Source organism: Suncus etruscus, chromosome 12 (genome assembly GCF_024139225.1).
Source record: "Suncus etruscus isolate mSunEtr1 chromosome 12, mSunEtr1.pri.cur, whole genome shotgun sequence".
Classification (NCBI taxonomy): domain Eukaryota; kingdom Metazoa; phylum Chordata; class Mammalia; order Eulipotyphla; family Soricidae; genus Suncus; species Suncus etruscus.
The window spans coordinates 23502318-23526543 of record NC_064859.1 but is presented as its reverse complement, the minus strand read 5'-3'; the positions used below and the strand labels follow the sequence as shown (position 1 = coordinate 23526543).

General features: G+C 47.3%; 1 protein-coding gene and 1 non-coding gene across 4 annotated transcripts in view; both read left to right on the top strand.

Moving 5' to 3' along the window:
• The window catches only part of DYSF (dysferlin), a 226636-nt gene that overhangs the window by 38914 nt on the left and 163496 nt on the right, over positions 1-24226 (top strand). For 2 of the 3 annotated variants that reach the window (XM_049785135.1, XM_049785136.1), the window contains exons 4-12: positions 12646-12751; positions 17514-17628; positions 18629-18730; positions 19024-19229; positions 19961-20089; positions 20502-20564; positions 21743-21793; positions 23017-23047; positions 24075-24190. In XM_049785135.1, coding sequence (XP_049641092.1) covers positions 12646-12751; positions 17514-17628; positions 18629-18730; positions 19024-19229; positions 19961-20089; positions 20502-20564; positions 21743-21793; positions 23017-23047; positions 24075-24190 — 919 coding nt within the window. The remainder of the gene's footprint in view (positions 1-12645; positions 12752-17513; positions 17629-18628; positions 18731-19023; positions 19230-19960; positions 20090-20501; positions 20565-21742; positions 21794-23016; positions 23048-24074; positions 24191-24226) is intronic. The other variant, XM_049785137.1, reaches the window with a different exon arrangement.
• Positions 12185-12291, top strand: LOC126025018 (U6 spliceosomal RNA). Its single transcript, XR_007501071.1, has one exon. It is a non-coding gene; the product is annotated as a U6 spliceosomal RNA (small nuclear RNA).

The window sequence follows — 24226 nt, the reverse complement described above, 5'->3', positions numbered from 1 at the left end:
TTGCTCCTGGCAGGCTCAGGGGACCATATGGGATGCCAGGATTCGAACCACCATCCTTCTGCATGCAAGACAAATGCCTTACCTCCATGCTATCTCTCTGGCCCCAGGCCTCTGCTTTTCTACCTGAGCTGTCTCTTGCTTTATAATCACTCAAATTCATCCAGAAGTGGGAGTCCAATAGAAATTTGAATTGAAGCTCAGCTGGCTTAGGGCCGTGCTGGCTCCTGTGCAGGGAATTTCTCCCAGTGTTCCCATGGACTAGCTATGAAACAAATATCATGAAGTACTACTGTAATTATGAGTAGAAATGGTCCTTGTGTGATAATCATGGCTAAAATGACCCATGGAGGGGTGCTAAGGCAATGAGAAGGTGACAGATTCGTGTTGGCAACTTATACAGTGGACTGTGGAAACTAGATTCAATAAACACAATTCCACAAAAGAAAACTCAAAATGGAAAGGGGCTTTCTTTGCCCCTTTAAAACCTAATATAAACTCCAACATGAAAAACGGTATCTGTGAATCAACTTGGTGTTGGGAAATTTAAATAAAAATGAATTGTTAGATTCACACTAAAATAGTTTCAGTAAAATAATAGTGAAGATTAAGGAAAAAAGTGCCTGTTTTACTGTACAGAAAATATCTACACATTAAAAGATTTAATTTCATTTGTTCTGGAAGATGCCTTTCCAGGGGAAGTCAACCATCATAGATTTGGTTTGATTTTCAGGACAAACCCAGCAATGTAGGGGACTGAACTCAGTCTTTCTTCTGCTGAGCCTACCATGGGCTATCTCTTTAGCCCCTTGGTAGGTTGCTTTTAACTTATGTGTTCATCAAAAATGAACATGGAAACAAAAGTCTCCATGGAGTCATAACATGCACCAGGATCAAAAGGATGCTCCCCTAATTGCAGTAAAGACCACATCCAGGGATGGTGACCAGACCCAATAGAACTCAGACCACCCTGTTAAGTTTGAATAAATCCGATATTATATGTGCTTGTATTAAGTAATTAGTCATTTTTTATCTGAAAAATTAGCAGGGATGCTAGTATTTTTTCTGGTAGCCCTACTGCAGAGCAACTACACCCTAGACCCTCATTTAGTTTTTTGTTCTGGAAGAATGGTCAAGTGTAATAAGTTAGATGCCAACCCAATCACCACACTACTAGTTTACAATCTTCGCACAGAGAAGGGAACAAGACAGCCAGCATGTGCGAACACATGGTTTGTAGTGCACCCATACATGCACACCCTTGTAGTTTAAAGAAACAGGAGCAACCTTTATAAGAAATTAATGCTTTTGTGTCCTCCTCTTTTGCTTTCCCTTTAATTGTTGTTCCAGTGACAGGGTTAACACACTTTAATATGGCTCCAGGTTCCCAGCAGCAAAGTGGCTGGGATTGATTGATGGTTCTGGGATCTAATGGGCAGCCTCACTACTGAACCTCCTCCCTGGGCTGCTGTCTCTCTCTCTCTCTTTCTCTGTCTCTCTCTTCTCTTTCTTTCTCCTCTCTCTTTCTCTCTTCTCTCTTCCCTCTCTTCCCTCTCACCTCTTCTCTCTCCTCTCTTTCCTCTCTTCTCTCTCCCCTCTTTCCCTTTTCTCTCCCTCTCTCCCTCTTTCTCCTTCTCCCCTCTCTTTCCCTCTCTCCTCTGTCTCTCCCCTCTCATCTCTTCTCTCTCTCTTCTCTTTCTCTCTCTCCCTCTCCCTCTTTTCTCTCTTCCTTCTCCTCTTCTCCCCTCTTTCTCTCTCTCTCCTCTTTCTCTCTTCTCCCTTCCCCTCTCTCTCCTTCCTCACCCTTTCTCTCTCATCCAGCAGTGCTCAGGGCTTAATCCTGTCTCTACCCTCAGTCAGGGTTTAAATCCAGGACAAACTGCATGTAAGGCAAATGCCCAAAGTGCAATACTATCCCTCTGTGGTATCATTGGATCAAAAACGTGTATGAGTGTCTGACATTTTAAATTCTATCAAATAACATGCTTGACAGTTTTGGGTTTTGTATTGTCTTGGGAGAAAAAAAATTGCCCATTTCTAGTCCTTCTTTTGTCAGTTGCTTCTCCTTATAGATTTCTTGGGAGAGGGCGCACCTGACATGTTTGTGCTTAGGGACCCTGCAGTGCTCAGGGAATGATGTGGTGCCAAGGGATCATACTTGGAGTTCCTACTTGCAAAGCACATGCTCTGATTCTTTGCCCCAGCTTCTTGGATTTTGAGTTTGCTGTGTTTTTTTGTTTGTTTGTTTTGTTTTGCGGGGGGGGGTTTACTCCTGGCTCTGCAGTCAGAAATCGCTTCTGGCAGGCATGGGGGTGGGGGACCATATGAGATGCTGGGAATCGAACCCAGGTCTGTTCTGGGTCAGCTGCATACAAGGCAAATGCCTTACTGCTGTGCTATCTCTTGCTGTTGTTTTCTCTTTTTGTTTTTGATTTTTGTGGCACACCCGGCAGCCCTCAGGATCTACTCCTTGCTCTATGCTCAGAAATCGCCCCTGGCAGGCATGGGGGACCATATGGGATGCCGGGATTCGAACCACCATCCTTCTGTATGAAAGGCAAACGCTTTACCTCCATGCTATCTCTCCAGCCCCTCTCCGGTTTTCTTAATCACTCATTATAGTTTGTATATTCAGGATTGAGTAGGACTATTCAGTCTGTTCCTGTGGACAAGGTATTTTCCTCTTCTTGACAGTTGCTTTGTCATAGTTGCTTTGTCATTCTCACACAAGTTGATGGTATTCCTCCCTCTGCCCCACCAACCTACTTGACATAGACTTTTAGAAACAGTGTGGGGGCATGGGGTGGGATTTTGCTATTGCTAGGAGTCGGGAATAGTGAGTCAATGCTGACCAGCTGTTGGCCTCTCCTTTCTGGAGTCCTTGGGAGTGGGATTATCTTCAGTTTACCTTCTTATTGTTCTCCACATACTCAGAAGATTTGACATATCCTGATTTGCCAAGGATTTTTTTGGTAATAATATTTTGCCCTGGATTCCATCCAGTAAATGTCTGGATTTAGAATAGTTTTTATTTTGTCTGTCTCTGAATTGAAGTGGAAAACTATTTAGAATTACCCTGGGGCAGCCCCTGAGGAATCGTAGAGTGGCAGGAAGGCTGCTAAAGGCCAGGAGGGCTCAGGGGTTGTGGAATGTCCCTCTGTCACTCATTTCCTGTTCCTTGCCAACAGACACACATGGCTGGGGTGTGGGGTGGGGTCAGCTTCCTGGACCTTTTCACTGGGGTTCTTAACCCTCCCCTGAGTGTGGGGGCCTTTCTTCCTACGTTGGGGTTAGACAACACCTGTTGTCGTGGAAAATCTAATGAAAGAATCTAATGAGAGAAGATGCCCCTGAACTAATGACAAAAGGGTGTGAGGTGTGATACATGTAATTTTAATTGACATATCCTTTTCTTCTTCTTTGTCCTTTTTTTGTTTGTTTCTTGGGTCATACCCAGTGGCACTCACAGGTTACTCCTGGCAAGCTTTGGGGACCATATGGAATGCTGGGGATCAAACCCAGATTGGCTGTGTGCAAGGCAAACGCTGTGCTATCACTCCAGGCCCTTCTTTTTGTTTTTGGGTCACACCCAACCGTGCTTGAGTGTTACTTCTCTAACTTTGTGGAAAGAGATCACTCCTGGTGGTGTTCAGAAAACCACATGTGGAGCCAGGAAGTGAACTGGGGTTGGCTGAATACAATGCAAGTGCCTTGCCATCTCTCTGGCTCGGCAAGTTTATTTTCTTAAGAGCCACAACACTAGGATTATGTAATTTATTTCTTTTAGCCTCAAATTCACCCCTCTGCTTCCCTTTGTTGCTGCAATGACCTGTCCTATTAGAGGGATAAACCAGAAGCTTTTTTGGTTGAGGGATTGATGGTTGCACACTCGGTTGTGGTGCAGTGAAGGTTCCTACTTTGGTTGTGGTGCTGGGGATTCCAGACAGCACAGGGAGAGTAGTTGGCTTGTGGGGGATGCTGGGGATGGAGTTCAGGGTCTCATGCCTCTACCACTGAGCCATTATGGGCCACAGCCGGTCCTTTAATGAGTTTAGCAGATAAGCAGCAAGAACCAGGGAGATGCTTAGTGTATGGTTGTATGTATTTTGCATGTGAGAACCCCAGGTTGGAACCCTGGTACTTCTTGGTACCCTGAATAACACTGGGTATGACCCCAAAAACAAAAAAGATAAGGATTAAGAAATCTTTCCACAGTCCCCTTTTATTTTAAATGTTACTTTATAGGTCTTCTGGATCTGTACCTGAAAGGGATCAGAGAGCTGTATATGGTGCTGAGGATTGAATTGGGATTTATGCAAGTGCCTTAATTTCTGTTCTATCTCTATAACCTTGGAAGATATATATTTTTTACACAGTCACAATATAGTTTTCAACTTTGGTAGATGGAACAAGGTTGTCATATTTTTATTTTTGTTTTTCTTTTTGGGCCATACCCGGCAGTGCTCAGTGGTTACTTCCTGCCTTTGCACTCAGGAATTACTCCTAGTGGGCTTGGGGACTACATATGATGCAGGGATTGAACCCAGTTGGCTGTGTGCAAACCTAATGCCCCTACCCACTGTGCTATTGCTCCGGCCCCAAGGTTGCTATTCTTTTGTCTCACCTGCCCTTTGTATTCTGATCATATGAATGAAGCAGGTAGTGTCTTCAGCAGCTGTTCCCTACCCACTGCCCATTTCAATATTAGAATTCAGAATCTGGAGTCATCATCATATTTCCCTGGGCTCTCTCCAAGACCCATAGCCTAGAGTGGTGATCGGTTGAAGATGGTCTTGTACAGAAGACAGAGAGTAACCAACCTCAATTTCTGCTTTAGGGTTTCCTGGGTTTTGGCACCACCTGATAAAAAGTGTTAGGTGTTTGGGAGGCATGGGCAATTCCTCTGTCCCCTACATCTGTTTTCCCCAAGAACAGACTGTGTGAAGAACACATAGGATTAACAACAAAGCCAACCTTCGCTTAAGCAGGTAGAGTAAAGGGGCCAGACAAGTAGTACAGTGTGTAGGGTGTTGGCTTTGCACATGGTCAACCCAGGCTCACAGCACCCAATACAGTCCCCTGAGTCATGCCAGGAAGGTCCCTGACCATAGTTAGGTATAGCTCCTGAGCACTGCAGAGTGTGATTCCCCCCCCCCCCCCGTCCCCAATAAAAATAAAGGAGGCAATGAGTGTATATAAAGTGGGTAACACTAATTCGCACACCCTCAGGACGGGGCTCTTATTAGCAGAGTTCTACAAGGAGCTAGTTTTTGATGGACATGCATGATAATTTCCCCTTCTCTTTGCTGTTGTGGCTCACACTTGTTGTACCAAAAATTAAATTCATGCCCTCATCATACTCTACTACTACATTACTGGGCCCTAAATAATACAGTTGCTGGTGACTTATGTGAAGTAGAAGAAGTGAGAGAGTGTGAGAGGAGCTCACTTCCCTGTCTCCCTATCCACTGGGAAGTTTCGGGGACATCTAGAATTGATGAGAGTCTGTGATGAACATGGTAAGACCTTATGTTTCATCAGCATCAAAGAGCAAGCATCAAGCTGCACTAAAGTCACTTGCTCTTGCTCTATGTGTCAAATGACCCCTGCCACTTGATTTCTTGGGGAACTGTGGACTTAGACTGGAGTGAGGAACTGTTCTTTGACTTTGCAGGAAAGGAAAGTCAGTTCTAGATCTTACCCAGATTTTTTTTGAGGGGATGCAGGGAGAAAGAAGGAAAAGAAAGAGGGGGGTGAAGAACTGTGACTGGGGGTTTCTTCCCCAGAAGCAGAGAGAGCCCCTAATGGATATTTTTTAGGTTGTCTTGGCCTGGAATTTTCTGTGGACATAGAGTTAATCAGGGTGTTGACATAAAAAAGAACTTGGAACTTTTGGTGATTCTCCTTCATGTCCTTATCACAGGCTTTTTGTCTCTCAAGTTTTTCCACTCCTGCAAGGATCCAAAATTCTCTTAAGCCAACAATGGCACCAGTTACAGTCTTATCAGGCCTCAGTTCTGTGTCTACAAAGTGAGTCCTGCAATAATACTTGAAGCTGTCTTAAAGCGAGTGACAGAGTAACTTCTTCAACTCTCATCTTGGTTTTACTATATCCCAAGAACTTATTTCCAGGTGGACACCTCCCCCGCCCTCCTCCTGCCTGCTTCAAAATCAGGACTTTCCTGCCATGTTTTAATGGCATGTTTTATTATGTAAAAAAAAAAAGAGAGAGAGAGAGAACAGTCTGGATCTTATATGGTGATTATATATAAGAGAAGTCCAGGAATGGACTTAGAACAAGGTTGGGAGGATGGCTCAACAGGTTGAGCTCATGCTTTGATTTAGAAGATATCGATCGTAGTTTCGCATTCCATTATGATTTTTAATGTTTGAGTTGGTAAAACATTGAAGGCTTCTTAAAAAAAGAAACACAATGGGGCCGGAGAGATAGCATGGAGGTAAGGCGTTTACCTTTCATGCAGAAGGTCATCACTTCAAATCCCGGCGTCCCATATGGTCCCCCATGCCTGCCAGGAGCAATTTCTGAGCACGGAGCCAGGAGAAACCCCTGAGCACTGCCGGGTGTGACCCAAAAACCACACACACACACACACACACACACACACACACACACACACACAAACAAAAAAAGAAACACAAATGGCAGTGAAAAATCCTCTGATCATTTGTGCCTCTCTTCTGGCCAGTGTTTCCTCAGACATAGGTTTCCCTGTTCTAAGGAGTTTGAAACTGGTTCTGCATCAAAGTCTTTGCTCAATGAACCACCTCTCTGGCTCTATTCTGAGTCTGTTTTGTACCATTCTTGGAGTTTTCTTATATATTATCACCATATAAGATCTAGATCATTATCTTTATTTTCCATGGCAGGAGGTGTATTATACACATTTATTTGCAGTTTTGTTTGTTTTTACTTTCCTGTATCTGAGGAGAGTTTCCCCACACCAGTGTCTCCCCCACTGTTGTAAACTTGTGTGAGAGTTGACAGGGTTCAGTGAACTGATGGGCCCATCTCTGACCATGTGCATTTGGGCTGTCTCCTATGTTTTGCTCTTTCAAACAGCCATGTAAAATAGCCCAATGTTTTAAAATAAAATCGCCCACATTTCTTCATGCTTTATTAAAACATGCCCACTTGATTTAGGCCCTCCCACTTACATGACAGATCAGAGCTAGCCCCAAGGCATCTGGTCTCTGGTCATGTGGAGGATGAATTTAGAGACAGGGCATCCCCACTGAAGGCACTCCCAGTCAGGAGTTGGCGGCTTCCACCCTCTTGCCAAGTCTTGACTTCTGGGTCAGTGTTTGGGATGACAGCAGTCCTTTCAGTGCCCACTCTTTTCATGTCTCCACATTCCACAGGCTCCAGGGAACAGCAAAGTTGCTGCATTTTGGCTGCATTTTTCCATCAGTGGGCTGCGGGGAGGCGGTGGGGAAGGGGTCAGGGTCCTCAGGGATTCCTGCCACTTTATTGCACGACTTACTCAACCCAGGCTCTACACAGGCCCCTCTTAGCTTTATGTGACCTAACTGAGTCCTGACTGGTATTTTCCCCCCTACTTGGTGCCACTGAACCTGCAGTGTCCCTGGAGTGGGCCCTGGCAGAGACCTCCATCTTTCCTTTTGGCTTCCCAAGCAATGCTCTGGGGCTCGAGCTCACTCCTAGGTACAAGTGACCAACTGGGCTTAGGCCAGTGTCAGGGCCACAGAATGCAGTGCTGCTTGGTCTTAGGTGCTGTGGGTCACAGGATCACCCCTGGCAGTGCTTAGGGGTAGTGAGGGCCACTTCCTGTAGTACTCAGAGGAGCTAAAGTGCCAGGGATGGAACTTGGGCCTTGAGCATGTGCTTTCCTGAGCACTTGTTTAGGCCCACGAGCCAGTCTTGGTCTTTGGAGCAGGTACTTCCCTCTGAGGTTGGTGCCCTGAATAAAACTGAATCTCCTCCATCCTCCAGAAATGAAGAATTGTTTTTAGGGTCTCCTGCCACATTCTAGGATGCCCTCTCCACAGGGACTCCCTCCTTTGGTCTTTATGAGGAGCGATGCTGGGCAGCTTTCAGCCCTTTCTCCCAGGGGAGCAGAGTCTGGAGGAGCCATTTAGTTCCTGAGAGAGGAATCCAAGAAAGGTCCCTGGGAGGAAAAAACAAGCAATCCCTGCAGGCCCAGCTCCGTGCACCGGAGGTGGCTCTGCTGGTAGGGGGAGCAGAGCTTCCTTTTGCATTTCCTCTCATTGTTCCCTGCCTCACTTCCGGGAATTCTCTTGGGTGGAGGCCCTGGGTGAGCTTCGGAAAGGGAGCAGAGTTGCTTGTCTTTGCCTCTGCCCCCAGACCCGAGGGGCCCCAAACTGGAGTGTTCTTGCAGCTTGGACCTGGCCCATCTTCTGCCCCCACCCCAGACGAACTTGACCACCTGGGAATCCCCTTGGGGATCCAGAGTATCATCTGGTAATCACGAATCACTAGGCTCTCTGCTGCCTCAGCTTCCCCTGGGGCAGTGGATTCTGATTACCCATGTGATTAAGTGCCCCTTTCATCTCACAGTTCTTTCTGGGAAGGCCTGGTCCACAGGCACCACTGAGTACCCTTGGTTTGTGGGCACTTAGCACTCTGTGTTGGGGATTACTTCCAGTGGTGCTGTGAGATAGGGGATCCTACACTAGACTGAAAGCAAAGCAGGCAGCCTTTGGAACTATCTGCACAGTCCTCTTTAAGCCTTTCTATAAAGAAGTTTAGGAAACTGGATCATCAGAGCAAACCAGGCTTCCTGCTTTGTTAGGGCACCTGCAAAGCAGCCAAGCATCTGTGGGGTTTAGAGGGATGGTCAGAGAGGAATTTTTGTCTGTTTGTTTTTGGCTCTGAAGTTTGCCTGAACATTTATTGGTTTGATTGTTTATTTATTTTTTGATTGTTTATTTTAATGATAAAACATGCCCAGTGAAACCCATTGTAACTATTATCTGTGTACAGTTCAGTGGCACTAACCATGTCCCTGAGGTTGTGCAGCCATCTTGGTGACATCTTCAGGACCCTTTGTCCTGCTACACCTATTAGCCCCTCTTTGCTTTTTCTTGGCCAGCAACCCTGTAGCCTCCACTTGCTTCCTGTCTCTGAGAGTTTGTCTGTCTCATGGCTTCTCTAAGGGGACCTGGACATCTTTGTCCTCTTGTGTATGACACAGCCATCTCTCTGGCTTACCAGGTGGAAACTCATGCCAGAGGGTTTTCCCTTTTTAGTGCTGCACAATATTCTCTTGCATTGATGCGGCATGCTTTGTTCATTCATTTGTCGATGGGCCTGTTAATGGAAATAGAGCATTTGCTACTCCTACCCGTTGCTCTTGTTAACTGTGAGTCATGTTCTAATGAACACAAATCTACAGATATCTCGAAGTTCTAGGTTTAGTTATTAAGGGAGCATTTACCTGGAAATAGAATTTCTAGGTGGGTGGTCATTCTCTTTATTTTTTAAAATAAGGGGTGTACAGGACAGTGCTTGGGGACTACCAGGGCTATTTCTGATGGTGCTCAAGAGGCCATCGTAGCCATACTAAATCCCATATAACTGTGCCATATCCCATAACTTTATCATTTTTCATAGTAACTGTTCCATATCCCAAACAACTGCATTAATCCTATGTAATGGTTCCAGTTTCCACAGCAACATATCTCATAGTAACTGTACTATTTTTTTCATTAAAATTTTTTTTTTTTTTTTTTTGGGCCACACCTGTTTGGTGCTCAGGGATTATTCCTGGCTAAGCACTCAGAATTGCCCCTGGCTTGGAGGGACCATATGGGACGCTGGGGGATTGAACCGAGGTCCTTCCTTGGCTAGCGCTTGCAAGGCAGACACCTTACCTCTAGCGCCACCTCACCGGCCCCAGCATTAAAAGTTTTTTAAACTTAAATCGTTGTGATTTACAAAATTATTTATAGCTGGTTTTTAGACACACAAAATTCCAGTACTAATCCCAACACCAGTATCAGTCTTCTTTTACCAGTATACCAGACTCCATCCCATATCACCACCCCCTACTCCAGCCTGCCATCACTCTTTTTCTTTCTTTCTTTCTTTCTTTCTTTCTTTCTTTCTTTCTTTCTTTCTTTCTTTCTTTCTTTCTTTCTTTCTTTCTTTCTTTCTTTCTTTCTTTCTTTCTTTCTTTCTTTCTTTCTTTCTTTCTTTCTTTCTTTCTTTCTTTCTTTCTTTCTTTCTTTCTTTCTTTCCTTTTTTTTTTTTGGGCCACACCCGGCGTTGTTCAGGGTTACTCCTGGCTGTCTGCTCAGAAATAGCTCCTGGCAGGCACGGGGGACCATATGGGACACCGGAACTCGAACCAACCACCTTTGGTCCTGGATTGACTGCTTGCAAGGCAAACGCCGCTGTACTATCTTTCCGGGCCCTGTTTTTCATTTTTATAGGAGTTCATAAAGTTCCAGTTTCTCCACATCCTTATAAACATTTGTTATTTTCCTTTTTTATTTTTTAGGGAGAGTCCATACCCAGCAATGCTTGCTCAGGGCTTATTCCTGGATCTGCACTCAGGAATTATTCCTAGAAACAATATGGAGATTCCTCAAAAGACTGGAAATTGAGCTCCTATATGATCTACCTAAACTACTCCTAGGAATATACCCTAGAAACACAAAAACATAATTCAAAAATGCCTTCCTCACACCTATATTCACTGCAGTGCTATTTACAATAGCCAGACTCTGAAAACAACCAAGATGCCCTTCAACAGATGAATGGCTAAAGAAACTGTGGTACATATACACAGTGGAATATTATACATCAGGAGAGATGAAGTCATGAAATTTTCCTATACATAGGTGGACATGGAATCTATTATGCTGAGTGAAATAAGTCAGAGGGAGAGAGATAGACACAGAATAGTTTCACTCATCTATAGGTTTTAAGAAAAACAAAAGACATTATTGTAATAATGCCCAGAGACAACAGAGATGAGGGATGGAAGGACTGGCTCTCAATGTGAAGCTCACCACATTAGAGTGGTGAGTTTAGTTAGAGAGATGACTACACTAACTCTCATGACAATGTTAGTGAGTGAGAGAAGTAGAATGTGTGTCTTGAACACAGGCAGGGAGGGGATAGGGAAGGAGGGAGATGGGGGGCATTGGTGGTGGGAAGGTTGCAGTGGTGAAGAGGGGTGTTCTTTTTATGACTGAAACCCAATTATAATCATGTATGTAATCAAGGTGCTTAAATAAAGAAAAAAATTAAAAAAAAGGGAATTACTTCTGGTGGTGTTCAGGAACCTTATGGGATGCCAGGAATCAAACCTGGGCTAGCAGAATACAGTCAGGCACCCTACCTGCTGTACTATTATCCAGGCTCCTATATTCCCTTTTTTTTTTTTTTTGGTTTTTGGGCCACACCCGGTGTTGCTCAGGGGTTACTCCTGGCTGTCTGCTCAGAAATAGCTCCTGGCAGGCACGGGGGACCAAATGGGACACCGGGATTCGAATCAACCACCTTTGGTCCTGGATCGGCTGCTTGCAAGGCAAACGCCGCTGTGCTATCTCTCCGGGCCCTATTTTCTATTTTTAATTGGAAATAATTTATAGTATCTTATGGGGTCTGTGGGGTATGAAGCATTACCTCACTGTGAGCTGCTAGTTTTTTTTAGTATCAGCTGTGAGAGCAAATACAAGTTTTATTCTATATGCTGTATGAAGTCCTAGTTGTGCTACCTCTGGCAGGAAGATAAATCCAGGTGCAGTGCTGTGTGCACAGCTACTGCTGCTCACTGTCTGGTCAGAAGTGATGGATGGGAAGCACAGTTAAAGTAGAGAAGGGACCACTATGACAATAATAGTTGGAAATGATCACTCTGGACAGAACTGGGTGCTGAAAGGAGGTAAAGTGATACTCATGATACCCCTTCAGTAATAATATTGCAAACTATAATGCCTGAGAGAGAAGAGATGAGAAAGAAGAAAGAGAGAGAGAATATAAAAAGTGTCTGCCATAGAGGCAAGTTGGGTATGGGGTGAGGCTGGGGAAATGCTGGAGGGTAATTGGGAAAATTGGTGGCAGGAAATGAGCACTGATAAAGGGATGGGTGTTGGAACATTGTATAATGAAAACTCAACTATCTTGTTGAGTTAAAGTTGAGTTAAACTAACTAGTTGAGTTAGAAACTCAACTTGTGTGCTCGCTTCGACAGCACATATACTAAAATTGGAACGATACAGAGAAGATTAGCATGGCCCCTGCACAAGGATGACACGCAAATTCGTGAAGCGTTCCATATTTAAAAAAAAAACTCAACTTGTAAATTCTGTATCTCTCAGATTGTATAAAAACAAACAAAACATCTCAAACTTTCCCTAAAGTGGGATCAATGAATCCACAAAGCAGTGAGCTGGACACTCCACTCCCAAGGTTGGCCTTGGGGATGGAAAGGTGGTTCAAATTCCTCTCCTACATGGGCAGTGGCCTGGTCTTCCAGTGATGGTCCATAGGGCATTAGGGAGTCTTGAGTTCTGAGGTGTCCATGGGATTCTAGCAGACTGGCCATGTCTGTAAACTTTGTGTGAAGTGTGTAAGGGCTCACTGGAGAACCAGCATACTGGGCCAGTCTTGAACATTTTGTTGTTCTCTCCCTGCAGGTTTCTGGGAGAAGCCAAGGTCCCCCTCAGGGAGGTACTTGCCACTCCCAGCCTGTCTGCCAGCTTCAATGCTCCCCTGCTGGACACCAAGAAGCAGCCCACAGGGGTAAGTGCCCCCGGGTCTTTCCCCTCACCCTGACACAGCCATTCCTGGAATCAGAAGCTCACTGGAGGCGCCATGTAATTCCCACATGTCCAGGCAGCCTTGCCCATGACTCGGCCCTTCTCCCTGGCAGCCCCCCAGCACCAGCCCCTTCTCCAGACCCGGAATATCTGAGTCATCTGGGTCACAGATGACAGGGAGACAGGCAGCTGCCCTGCCCACCAGGCTGGCCAGACCCCCTTTCTCCCTGTCATTGTCCTTCCCACTCCTCCCCTGCCTGCCCAGTGCCTCCCAGTCCTCTCAGACAATTCCCAACCCTCCTCTCTGGCCTCCTGTTATTTTTAGTGGGCTAAATATACCCGAAGGGCCCTTCCTGGTCACTCAAGTGCCTGACCTTCCCTTGGGGTGGCTCCGCCTCCCAGGGTGCACTGGGAGTCATTGATTTGGAAATACTTCCTCCCCAGAAGTGGGGTGTGTTTGTGGAAGGGAGTGGAGCAAGGGTTGGAAGGGGTTCTCGGCCTCATTGCCCCAAAGTGTATGTGTGCTGTGTGAATGTGAGATAAAGAGACAGCCAATCAGCAATTGGGGCCCTTGCCTAGCCAGTGCGGGCCTCAGTTTGAGTGGAGCTATAACTTGGGCAAGACCCAACTCAAGTCATGAGTCCTTGTTCAGCTGTAACATGTACCAGAGGGCCCAGCATCTGTCTCCTCCTTCCAGGGCTGGATGTGACTTCCTTGTTCCTGCCCTTCAGATGCTGGAATGTTCTCTGAGGAGATAGGCTGTTCCTCCTGGGACATCCATTCCTTTTTCAGATGGGGTCTGCTGGAGGCCGTCCCCACTCAATGCTGTGCTTAGTGTCCATCTTCTTCCTACATGCTGGTCTCTCAGTACTCCCATTGTCATGAAGGCTTCTTGGCACTGCTGGAATGTTCTCTGGGAATTTTGAAAGGGGCAGTTGTGATACAGAGGTGTAGAGTACCAACAGAAGCATCTCAGCAGTCATCCAGAAGTGTTGAGTTGAGGTGCCAGGCCCATCCTCCATCACAGGGAGGGCACAGCCTGTTAGGTTTACCCCATGCTCAGTGTTCAGCAGTGACCCCTGGTGGTGTTAAGAGGACCATATGGGTTGCCTAGGATGCAGTGTCCATATTATCTATCCCTCTGGATTGTTCTTTTTTTGGGGGGGGGCATGTCACACCCGATAGTGTTCAGGGGTTACTCCTGGCTCTATGCTCAGAAATCGCTCCTGGCAGGCTCAGGGGACTATATGGGATACTGGGATTCGAACCACCATCCTTCTGCATGCAAAGCAAACACCCTACTTCCATGTTATCTATCTCTCCAGCCCCCTCTGGCCTGTTCTTTTCTTTGTCACATTGCTATTGTTTAGTCTGTTATTGTTATGTCTCTGTGCTCTTTGGTGCCAGCTGCACTGGGAAAGAAGTCTTTGGTTTAATTATTTATAATAGTAACCAGGTACTTTCTGGACTTAGCCCCGACCAGGTGCTTGGTCTGTGTGGAGGGAATGAGTGCTGGGTCAGGTCCCCTCTGTCATATGGGGCCTTCATGCTGCAAGCCCAATATGAGTTGAGCCAAGCATCACTCCTGCTAGGCTTGTGTCTGATTATTCTCTTATGGCACCATCTTGAAATTCCTAAAAAGTTTGAATAAATGGGTTGGGTGATGTAGTTCATGCCTTGCATGTGTGGGGTACTGAGTTTGATCCCAGTACTGAAAAAATGCAAAAACAAAATTCCCATTTTTTTTTAATGAGAGGCTCCTATTTTAATTTTACACAGGGTCTATCAACGATTTGGCTGGTGCTGAGCTTATACCACTTCCGGAGGGTGGGACATGATTGGGGAGTGGGTGTGACTTCCGGTTCCTCCTGCATGAGATCCCTATGGTTATTGCAAAAGCAGGATGCTTAGATTATAACTTTTTTAAATATTCGAAATAATATAAGATTTAGAAAAAAGTAGCCTTAAGTACAGAGAGCATTTTGTCCTAAACCATTTCAGATTATATTGTCAACTATGTATCATGTGTCCCACCACCTTTAATTTAGTTTATTTCTATGATTAAAATATTGTAATTAAATTCAACATTTAATTAAAATTAAAATTTAATTAAAATGCAACGGTCTTCAAAAAGACTTTGCCTTGGTACAGCTCCCTAGTGAAAGCTACACTTCCCAGTTCCTTCTCTTCCCTTCCTCACATCAGTCCTTCAGGTGGCGACACCTGGTGGTGAGCAAAGAACCTGCAAGATGGGCCTGGCATCACCTCTGTTTCGTTTCATTACCTTCTTGTCTTCCTTTCTCTGTCTTCTGAGTCCCACTTTCTTACTCCTATTTTCTGCTGGCCTGGCTGTCTCATTGTCTTGGGGTGTTTCTCCTGGGGTCTTTTTTAGCTGGCACTCTTTGGGCATGCAGGATTTGGTCACATGTTTTCTTTAGCTCTGGTAGTTTCTCTGTGATGATGTTCTTGACTATTGATTCTTCCTGGAGATTTTCTTCATGGGTCTCTGGGACTCCAATGATTCTAAAGTTGTTTCTGTTGAGCTTATTAAAGACTTCTATTTTCATCTGCTCATATTCTTTGAGTAACTTTTTCATTGTCTGATCCTTTGATTTAAGGCTTTTTTCCAATCTCTTCTGCTGTGTAAAGTTGTTATGCATCTCATCTTCCAACGCACTAATTCTATCCTCAGCTGCTTTTAACCTGTTGGAAAGCTCATCCATTATGTTCTTCAATTCGTCTACTGAGTTTTTCAGACCTGTTATTTGACCTGATATTTCAGTTTGGAGTTTTCTGATTTCTCTCTTCATATTCTCTTGATTTTTATTAGTGTTCTGATTTATACTTTCTTTGAGTTCTGTGAGCAACCTCCATATTTCTTCTCTAAACTCCATTTCTGAAAGACTGCTTAGGTGGTTGGCCATTGTTGGATCATCAGAGTTTCCATCTTCATTCTCTATGGCTGAAGTTGGTCTGCGAAGTTTCCCCATTGTCACGATTATGCTGTGGGTTTTTCTAAGTGTTGTGGTGGTATTCATTGGCTAGGTGGAGTGCGTGGCTGCGAAGCTAAGCGGACCTGCGCTCCTCTGCTTCTACCCCTTAGGTGGGCTTAAGGGGTCCAGTAGTCAGCTTTATCTGCAACTCTGGCCCAGAAACACTCACCTCTTGGCTGACTCATTGGCTGAAAACCTCCATTGTATTAAGCCTCAGATCTGAACTTCCAGAACCTTCCATTTCAGGCCCAGGGCTTGCTCTTAGGGATCCATGTGAGAATACTTCAGAGGATATTATATCAGGAACAATGATATTTATCAAAACTTGGGGTAATGCTTATTGTCTAACTTGAAGTAAAAGAAAAACATCTTATATACAGCAAGGCTGTACTATCCAGTTAAAAGGATTAGAGCAAAACATGCAAAAATGTAAGCAGTGGTGCCATTTAAAAAATTGGGGGGGGGTTGGAGCAGTAGATCAGTGGGTAGGGTGTTTGTTTTGGAGAAAGCCAACCTGGGTTTGATCCTTGGCATCACATATAGGCCCCTGAGCCTGCCAGGAGAGGTTCCTGAGCAACACTGGGTGTGACCTTCCCAAAGTAATATGAGTGTTTGTATCTCCCAAATGTTCTTCAGTGCAGGATTGATTAATTTGAGTGATATGAAGGTTATCCCTGGGGCCTTGCTATACCAGTGGTGCCAGAGAAGCTCAGGCCCATGGGGCTAGGCACTGCATGAAGTATGGGGAGGGCCTGGAACAGTAAGACCTGGTGGTGAGGCTAGGTGGGCAGCTCAAGGCAACTTCCTGGTCTGTGTGAATGATGGGACCAGGTTTACTTCTCACAGGTCAGAGGTGGTGTGAGTGGGAGGTGGGTTCTGAAATGCTTCAGGAGGGCAAGGGTTTCTGAAAGATGAGGGCACTTGAGTTTGCCTAGAGTTATCTTAGCTTGAGCAGAGCAAGGCTGGGCTGTCTCTGGAAAAACAGGTGTGTATCTGAGTATGTGCTTGTGTCTCTTTGGCTGAGTAATGACCAAAGAGCCTTTTTCCTGTAGAGGGGCTCAGGCTGGAAGTCCCTGCCAGGGAGAGATCCCTGGACAGGTCCATTCCTATATTGTGTGTGTGTCACAGTCACTCACTCATGCCTCTCTCGACAGCAGGCCCCTGAGAATTTCACCCCAAATACCCTCAGAGTCCAGCCACACAGATGGGGCTGCAGCCTGTGGCCTGCCCTTCCCTATACATGTGCTGTCACCAAGCATCTGTCCTGACACAGCTCTCACTGGGGGTGCTTACGCACCTCTGTTAGGGCATCCAAGTGTCCCCGGCCCTGGGAGGGTTTATTTCAACACCTGTTTCCAGACAAGGAGGTACAAAGAGGTTACAGATTTTCTGAAGGTTCCATACCTCTGAATAGTGGAACCCATTTTTAGATTCTGGTTTTTTTTTTTTTTTTTTTTTTTGGAGGGGGGCAGTTTGCTCATGTGGTTCCAGGACCTCTCCTGGCAATGCTCAGCCAGTGATCCTTCATTCAATACAAGGGCCTGAGGCTATGGTGCCAGGGTTTGAACTCCAGAGTGTTGCATGTAGAGATGTGCCCTTGAACCTGAGCATCTGTCCTTACCCCCATGGCTTTACTGTGAGTCTTGGGGCCCACAAGCTCCCAATAGACTGAACCTTGTCCTGGAGGAAAGAAGACAAAGAAGCAGTAAAGGGCCTGAGGCCTAGCACTCACTTGCTTCCCATCTCTTCCAGGCCTCGCTGGTCCTACAGGTGTCCTACACACCACTTCCTGGAGCTGTGCCCCCATTTCCCCCCTCGGCATCTATGGAAGCTTCCCCGACTCTGCCTGACCTGGACATGATGGCTGGTGAGGAGCGGCCAGGAGGGAGCAAGGCTGGCAGTGCACTCACACTTGTGGATGGCTCAGTGAGGGTGTCTGGGCTGGGGTTCTGGTCAGAGTGGAGGGGTGTGAGAGTGAGGGCTGAGGGCTGCTGCCAGGGTTCATGTGAGGTCAGTCGTGGGCAAGCGAGCTAGTTCTGACCCATGCTCTCCTGCCCTGGCTCACGGGAGGCCTGGTGCGGTGACATGCAGCGAAAGAGCTGGGTTTTTCATTCAAGGACCCAGAGCTGATGTGAGGTCTAGTCTTGCCTCTGGAACCATGTTGCTGTGTGATTTTGGGGAGCCCATGGTCTCTCTATGGCCTACACTGGCTGACTTGCACAAGAATCACTGACTTAGCTCAGCCTCTGCCCTCATCTTTTGCCTCTGTGTGATGTGGGCACCTTGCTCAGAGAAGTGTGGAAGCCCTCTGCAGGCTGTGGGGTGCATGGCAGAAGGCCGTTGAGGGCTTGCCCCTCCCTGGGAGTCCTTTTCTAAGTGGTGGACACAAATCAGGTGTAAAGCTCATAGCTTCCCTGAGGTGTGCCTGATCCTGTCCCAACACTGGGACACACTCGGTGGTGACCAGGGATTACTCTCAGCTCAGTGCTCCACGATCACTCCCAGTAGTGTTTGGGGATGGGTGGTACCAAGGAGTGGAACCAGGGCTCTCATCTGCAAGGCTGTCTCAGGCCACAGCAGGTTCCAATTACAGGGATTTGAAAGTGCTTGAATTGAACCACAGTCTGGGGTACAGACCGAGGGATCGTACCTGGGCTCCTGGTGACAGAGGCCAGGTGGGCGAGAGCCTTGATATTCTGGATCTGAAGAAGTGGGGTTCATTTGGACCTGAAGAAGAGGGATTTAGGCCACTTAAGAGAGCTCCTAAATGTGCCTAATTCTGGAAGAGCCTAATGGGGTTTGCCAGATTGGGGTGGGGCATCACTGCTCCCCTTACCCAGCTCCCTCCTTCCTCTGGGCTCTGCCAGGTATGCCAAGTGGGGGACAGAGCCGGGCAGAGACTTGGTCCCTGCTCAGTGACAGCACCATTGACACGAGATGCTCTGGAAAGAAGTGGCCGGTCCCCACGGGTGAGCCGCCAGCCAGGCGGGGGTCTGAACTCTCGTAACCACCTCACGACTCTCCTCGCCGGCCCCTTCAAGGCTGGACTTGGGGGCCTCTTCCAGTCGGGGGGCCATTCTCTCTCCTTTCTGTCCACTAACTGGACTCATGCCGCCTGCTGTGCTCCTCTGCTGGAAGTACCTCTCTTCTCATTCATCTGGACTCACTGTGGGGAGGACAGGGCAGGAAGATGGTGAGAGCCTCTGGGATTGAGCTGGTCCTGGCAGGCTTGGGGCTTGGCCTCACTGCACTGTTCTTATAGACACAGGAGAGGAGGACACGGAGGACCCGGGACTAACAGGAGATGAGAATGAACCTTTCCTGGAGCAGAGTGGAGCCCCAGGCCCAGGGGCACCCGCCACCCCCAGGAAGCCGCCTTCCCATCCTCCCCCCTACCCCGGGAGCAGGAGGAAGAAGAGCACTCCTGCATCCAGAAAGCTGCTGTCTGACAAGCCACAGGACTTCCAGGTGAGGGGCCAGTGATCCAACAGAGCCACCATATCACAGAGCCACAGACCCATAGACCCACCAGTTCTTATTTCCCATAAACATGGCTTAGTATTTTAACATTTCTCATTTTTAATAATTAGCCTAAAGTAGGAAGCACAAATCTCCCTTCATTTATGTTATAGGATGGTGGACACTATTGCTCCTTAGGGTCTGAGAAATTTTGTTTGTTTGTTTTTGGTTTTTGGGTCACACCTGGCAGCAGCGCTCAGGGGTTCCTCTTGGCTCTATGCTCAAAAATTGCTCCTGGCAGGCTCGGGGGACCATATGGGATGCCGGGATTCGAACTACTGACCTTCTGCATGCAAGGGAAACGCCTTTTCTCCATGCTATTTCTCTGGCCCCAGGGTCTGAGAAATTTTGTTTCTGATAATAGCAAGTAAAAGTAGGGTCACTTCTGGTGTCTGTTTTACTTGGAGGGAATTCGGGGAAGGGTGGGGAAATCGCTGCAGACATCAGAGCAGGGCTAGGGTGGGCTGTGCCTGTGCTGGGGCTGGAAACTGGCTTTCCCGGGGCAGCCTGGCAACTCCTACGTGGACCCATGAGATTTTCTCAGTCCAGATTGTTCTTTCAATGCTCTCTAATTCCACTTCAATGCTTTTCAAGAAATCAGCTGAGAAGCTGCTGGGCCAGGAGGCATCTCTCTTTTGGCTCATCCCCTTCTTCCTCCTCATGCCTCTCCTGGCTTCCAGATCAGAGTCCAGGTGATTGAGGGGCGCCAGCTGCCAGGAGTGAACATCAAGCCTGTGGTCAAGGTCACCGCTGCTGGGCAGACCAAGCGGACGCGGATCCACAAGGGAAACAGCCCGCTCTTCAATGAGGTGGGAGCCTAGGCCTCGATGGGGCTCCTTGGTGGGACCGGAGCAGCCTCGACGACCTCTTGGCTTCACTGATGGGCTGAATCTGCGTGGAGGGATGTGCCAGACCCTGGCAGGCCTCTGTGGGATGGGGACGAGTTTTGATTCTTACTTCTACCCTGTGATCCCCCTTGATCCCCCATAGTCCCTGTGAGCCCCTTGGCCCTCTGTGGCCCCCTGTGTCTCCCTCTGACGCTCTGCCTTTATGTGGACAGTCAGCTGAGGGCCACCTCAGAGCTGTCCACTTAGCACAGTGCAGGGCTAAGCACTCCCTCCTTCCCATGACTGAATGACCAGCCCTGCCTGACCCTGAAGCTGTGGGTACAGGGGACTAACAAGGACTCACCTGCCTCCCCTTTTTTCCTGAACCTCACAGACTCTTTTCTTCAATGTGTTTGACTCCCCGGCGGAGCTGTTTGATGAGCCCATCTTCATTACGGTATGTCTGCAGGCCAGGCTTTCTCCTGGCTGGGTGCATGCCCTGGTGGGAATCAGCACTGAGCTGCCCGTCAGTGTGCGCGCACCAGCGTGCGTGCCTGAGCGTGTGTGTGTGTGTGTGTGTGTGTGTGTGTGTGTATATATGCGGGCGCGCGCAGTAGTAGAGTGTGTTTTTGTGTGCTTTGTGCGCATGTCATCATGAGCATGTGCGGACATGCATGCACAGCACACCAGAGTACACACCATGCGTGCAGATGTAACTAGAGCTAGTTTGTGCCATCCATGTATAGCTGCATGCCTGCTGTATTCCAGCATGCCCACCAGAGTTCATGTCTGCACACACCTATACATGTGTACATATGCAACATAGCATGCCTGCCCATAAGCCAGTGTGTACATGTCTGCACGCATGTGCATACCAGCATCCATATATCTGTATACATGCCAAACACATGCATATTTGCACCTGCAGATCAGCCTGCACATGCCATCGCATCAGCATGTGTGTTCGTGCATATGCACGTGTCAGGGTGGATGTGAGTGTGACGGCAGCCATGGTGCAAGGTGGAGTCATGCTTTTGTGACTCAGATGACCTGGAAGCAGACGGAGGCCCTCTGCTCCCCCCAGCGCCTCACTGCTATGGGGATTTCACTTTCCACCTTATTTCACGCATTCATATTCCTCTAACCAAGACGTTTTGGGCCACACTTAGCAGTGCTCAGGGGTGACTCCTGGCTTTGTGTTCAGGGATTACTCCTGACAGACTTCGGGGACCAAAAGGGGTGCTGGGAATTCAACCTGGGAACAGCTGAATGCCAGGCAAACTCCTACCCACTGTACTCTCTATTGCACTAGCCCTGGCCAAGATCTTCTTTTTCAGGACTATGGCACTTTTCCCCCCTAAGTCACTAGAAAGGCCATCTAGTTCAGAGGCTGATTGTGTGGGCTCAGGAGGAAATTGTGGGTGCTAGTTCTGCCATGGAGGTGTTATGTGATTCAAGTCCTGGACTGTAGGCCTGTTTCCATGCCTGTAGAATGATCATGGTCCCTTCTTAGGCTGGATACTTTGAGGAAAAGCTTCTGGAAGGGAGCAGAAGCCTTGTAGGACTTGGTTGTGGGGACAGGGAGTGACACTATTGCTTGTCGTGCATGGACCTCTCCCTTTTTTCTCTCTCCAGGTGGTGGACTCACGTTCCCTCAGGACAGATGCTCTCATTGGGGAATTCCGGGTAATGCTTCTTTTCCTTCACAGTGTCTGCTCACACACACACGCACACACTCGCACACACACACACACACACATACATGCCCCAGGGTGCCTGTTCACTAGGGAGTGGGACCATGGAGAAAGCAGTGCTGTGAGCCCCTCATTCCTACAGTCCAGAAGTGGGTACCAGCTGAGCAGATAGCTCCTAGTCCAGCTTCTACACATTCTGCAACCACCACAGCAGAGCCCCCTGTGAAGGCTTTTCTATGTAATTCTCACTGATTTGTTCCTTCTGGAATGTTCGGGGCTGGTGCGATAGAGAGAGAGGGCACAGACTTCATCTAATCTTTTCTGGATCTCAGATAAAGTGGAACTGGTCATAAGACAGAAACCAAGTCTGTTTTACTGGAAAAGCGTCTTAGAGGAAGGGGCTGGAGCCCAGGCCATTCCTAACCAACAGCATCGTGATTGAGTTTGAAATCTCTCATCATTGAAACATGGTCTTGTTCTGAGAATTCAAGAATCCAGTTAAAAAATTATCCTTTTCAAATCATGTCATCTATGTTCAAAAATACTTTGTTTTAAGAGCAGTTTTAGGGGACTCATGAAACTGAGCAGAAAGTACAGAGAGTTTCCTCACATCTTTAGCTGACAACAAATCCCTGCCGTCAACATCCTGCTGATATGTGGCTTTTTTGATTTTGTCCTGGTTCTTTACTTCCTGGTTTGCTCCGAGGAGTGCATGCTAAGTGTGTACACTAGTCCTTTGAGTTATATTTCTGGTCCATTTGCAATTTTACAAAACTCTGGAAATTGGGGCTGGAGTCATAATATAGTGGGTAAAGGTGTTTGTCATGCACTACATATCTGACCCAAGTTTGATCCCCAGCATCTCATGTGATTCCCAGAGCACCATGAAGAGTAATTCCTGAGTGCAGAGCCAGGAGTGGCTCCTGAACGTTGCTGAGTGTGACTCTAAAGACTAAAAGAAAAGTGGAAATTATGCAATATGGCAAAATCAATGTACAAAAATATTATTTGAGTCTACAGACTGGGACAGCAGTTTTATGATTCCTCTGTGTTTCCTTTACAATGCCGTTTCTTCATGTAGATAAATTTCATTAGGCAGATCAAAATGCTTCCTTCCTTGTATCCCAAAATTCTCACAACATGGTTTCTCCTGGGATTATGAATTTGCCCTGTTTAGTATGAAAGGATCTGATCTGTTTCTCTTTTTGGTTTCAGATGGACGTGGGGACCATCTACAGGGAACCCCGTGAGTTATGTTCTCCTCCCTAGAGCCACTTCTTGCAGTTTAGTTATGGAGGTTTCTTGGGGACCCTTCCTGGGACCACTCATTCTTTCTACTCTGGGACATGGAGCTTTTGAGGCAGGTTGAACTGAGATGCAAGAATGCAGAGAGGATGGTTTTCGTTTTCTGCTGGCTGAAACATGCCCTTGGAAGGATCAGCTCCGTAGCAGGTCTCAGGTGGTTCAGCTGGGGTCACCAACTCTGGAAGGCACCTTGCAATGGTGCGGGAGACTGGGGTCAACTCAGGGACGGGTTATTGGGATGATAGCTGAGGACCTCTCTGCACCCTGGCTTCTACCATGATCTGGCTTTTGAGAGAGAGAGATAGAGACAGAGAGAGACATACACACACACACACACAAAGAGACAGAGAGAGACAGAGAGACAGAGAGAGAAGGAGACAGAAAGACAAAGAGGAGAGAGGACAGAGTGTGGAGAGAGACAAGAGAGAGGGAGAGAGACAGAGTGTGAGAGGGAGGGAGAAGACGGACAGAGAAGAGAGAGGGGGAGAGAGACAGAGATACAGAGAGAGACAGAAAGACAAAGAGAGGAGAGAGAGACAGAGTGTGGAAACAGACAAAAAGAGAGGGGAGAGAGACAGAGATACAGAGAGAGACAGAAAGACAAAGAGAGAAGAGAGAGACAGAGTGTGGAGAGAGACAAAAAGAGAGGGGAGAGAGACAGAGATACAGAGAGAGACAGAAAGACAAAGAGAGGAGAGAGAGACAGAGTGTGGAGAGAGACAAAGAGAGAGGGGAGAGAGACAGAGACATAGAGAGAGAGAGGAGAGAGACAGAAAGAGGAGAGAGAGACAAAGATAGAATGGAGAGAGAGAGAGAGAGAGAGAGAGAAGACCTATGATGCTCCAAGTACCTGCTAGCCCTCGAGTGTGAAGCCTGCCTCTGTGTCCCAGTCGCTGAGCCCTTTCCTCCCCTGAGTAAAGTCATCCCAAGCTCCTGAATCACAGTCACACTCACCTGGTCTCCCTCAGGACATGCCTACCTCCGAAAATGGCTGTTGCTGTCTGACCCTGATGATTTCTCTGCGGGTGCCAGAGGCTACCTGAAGGCCAGCCTGTGTGTGCTGGGGCCTGGCGACGAAGCACCTGTAAGTACACAACCAGCCCTTCTCACAGTGGAGACA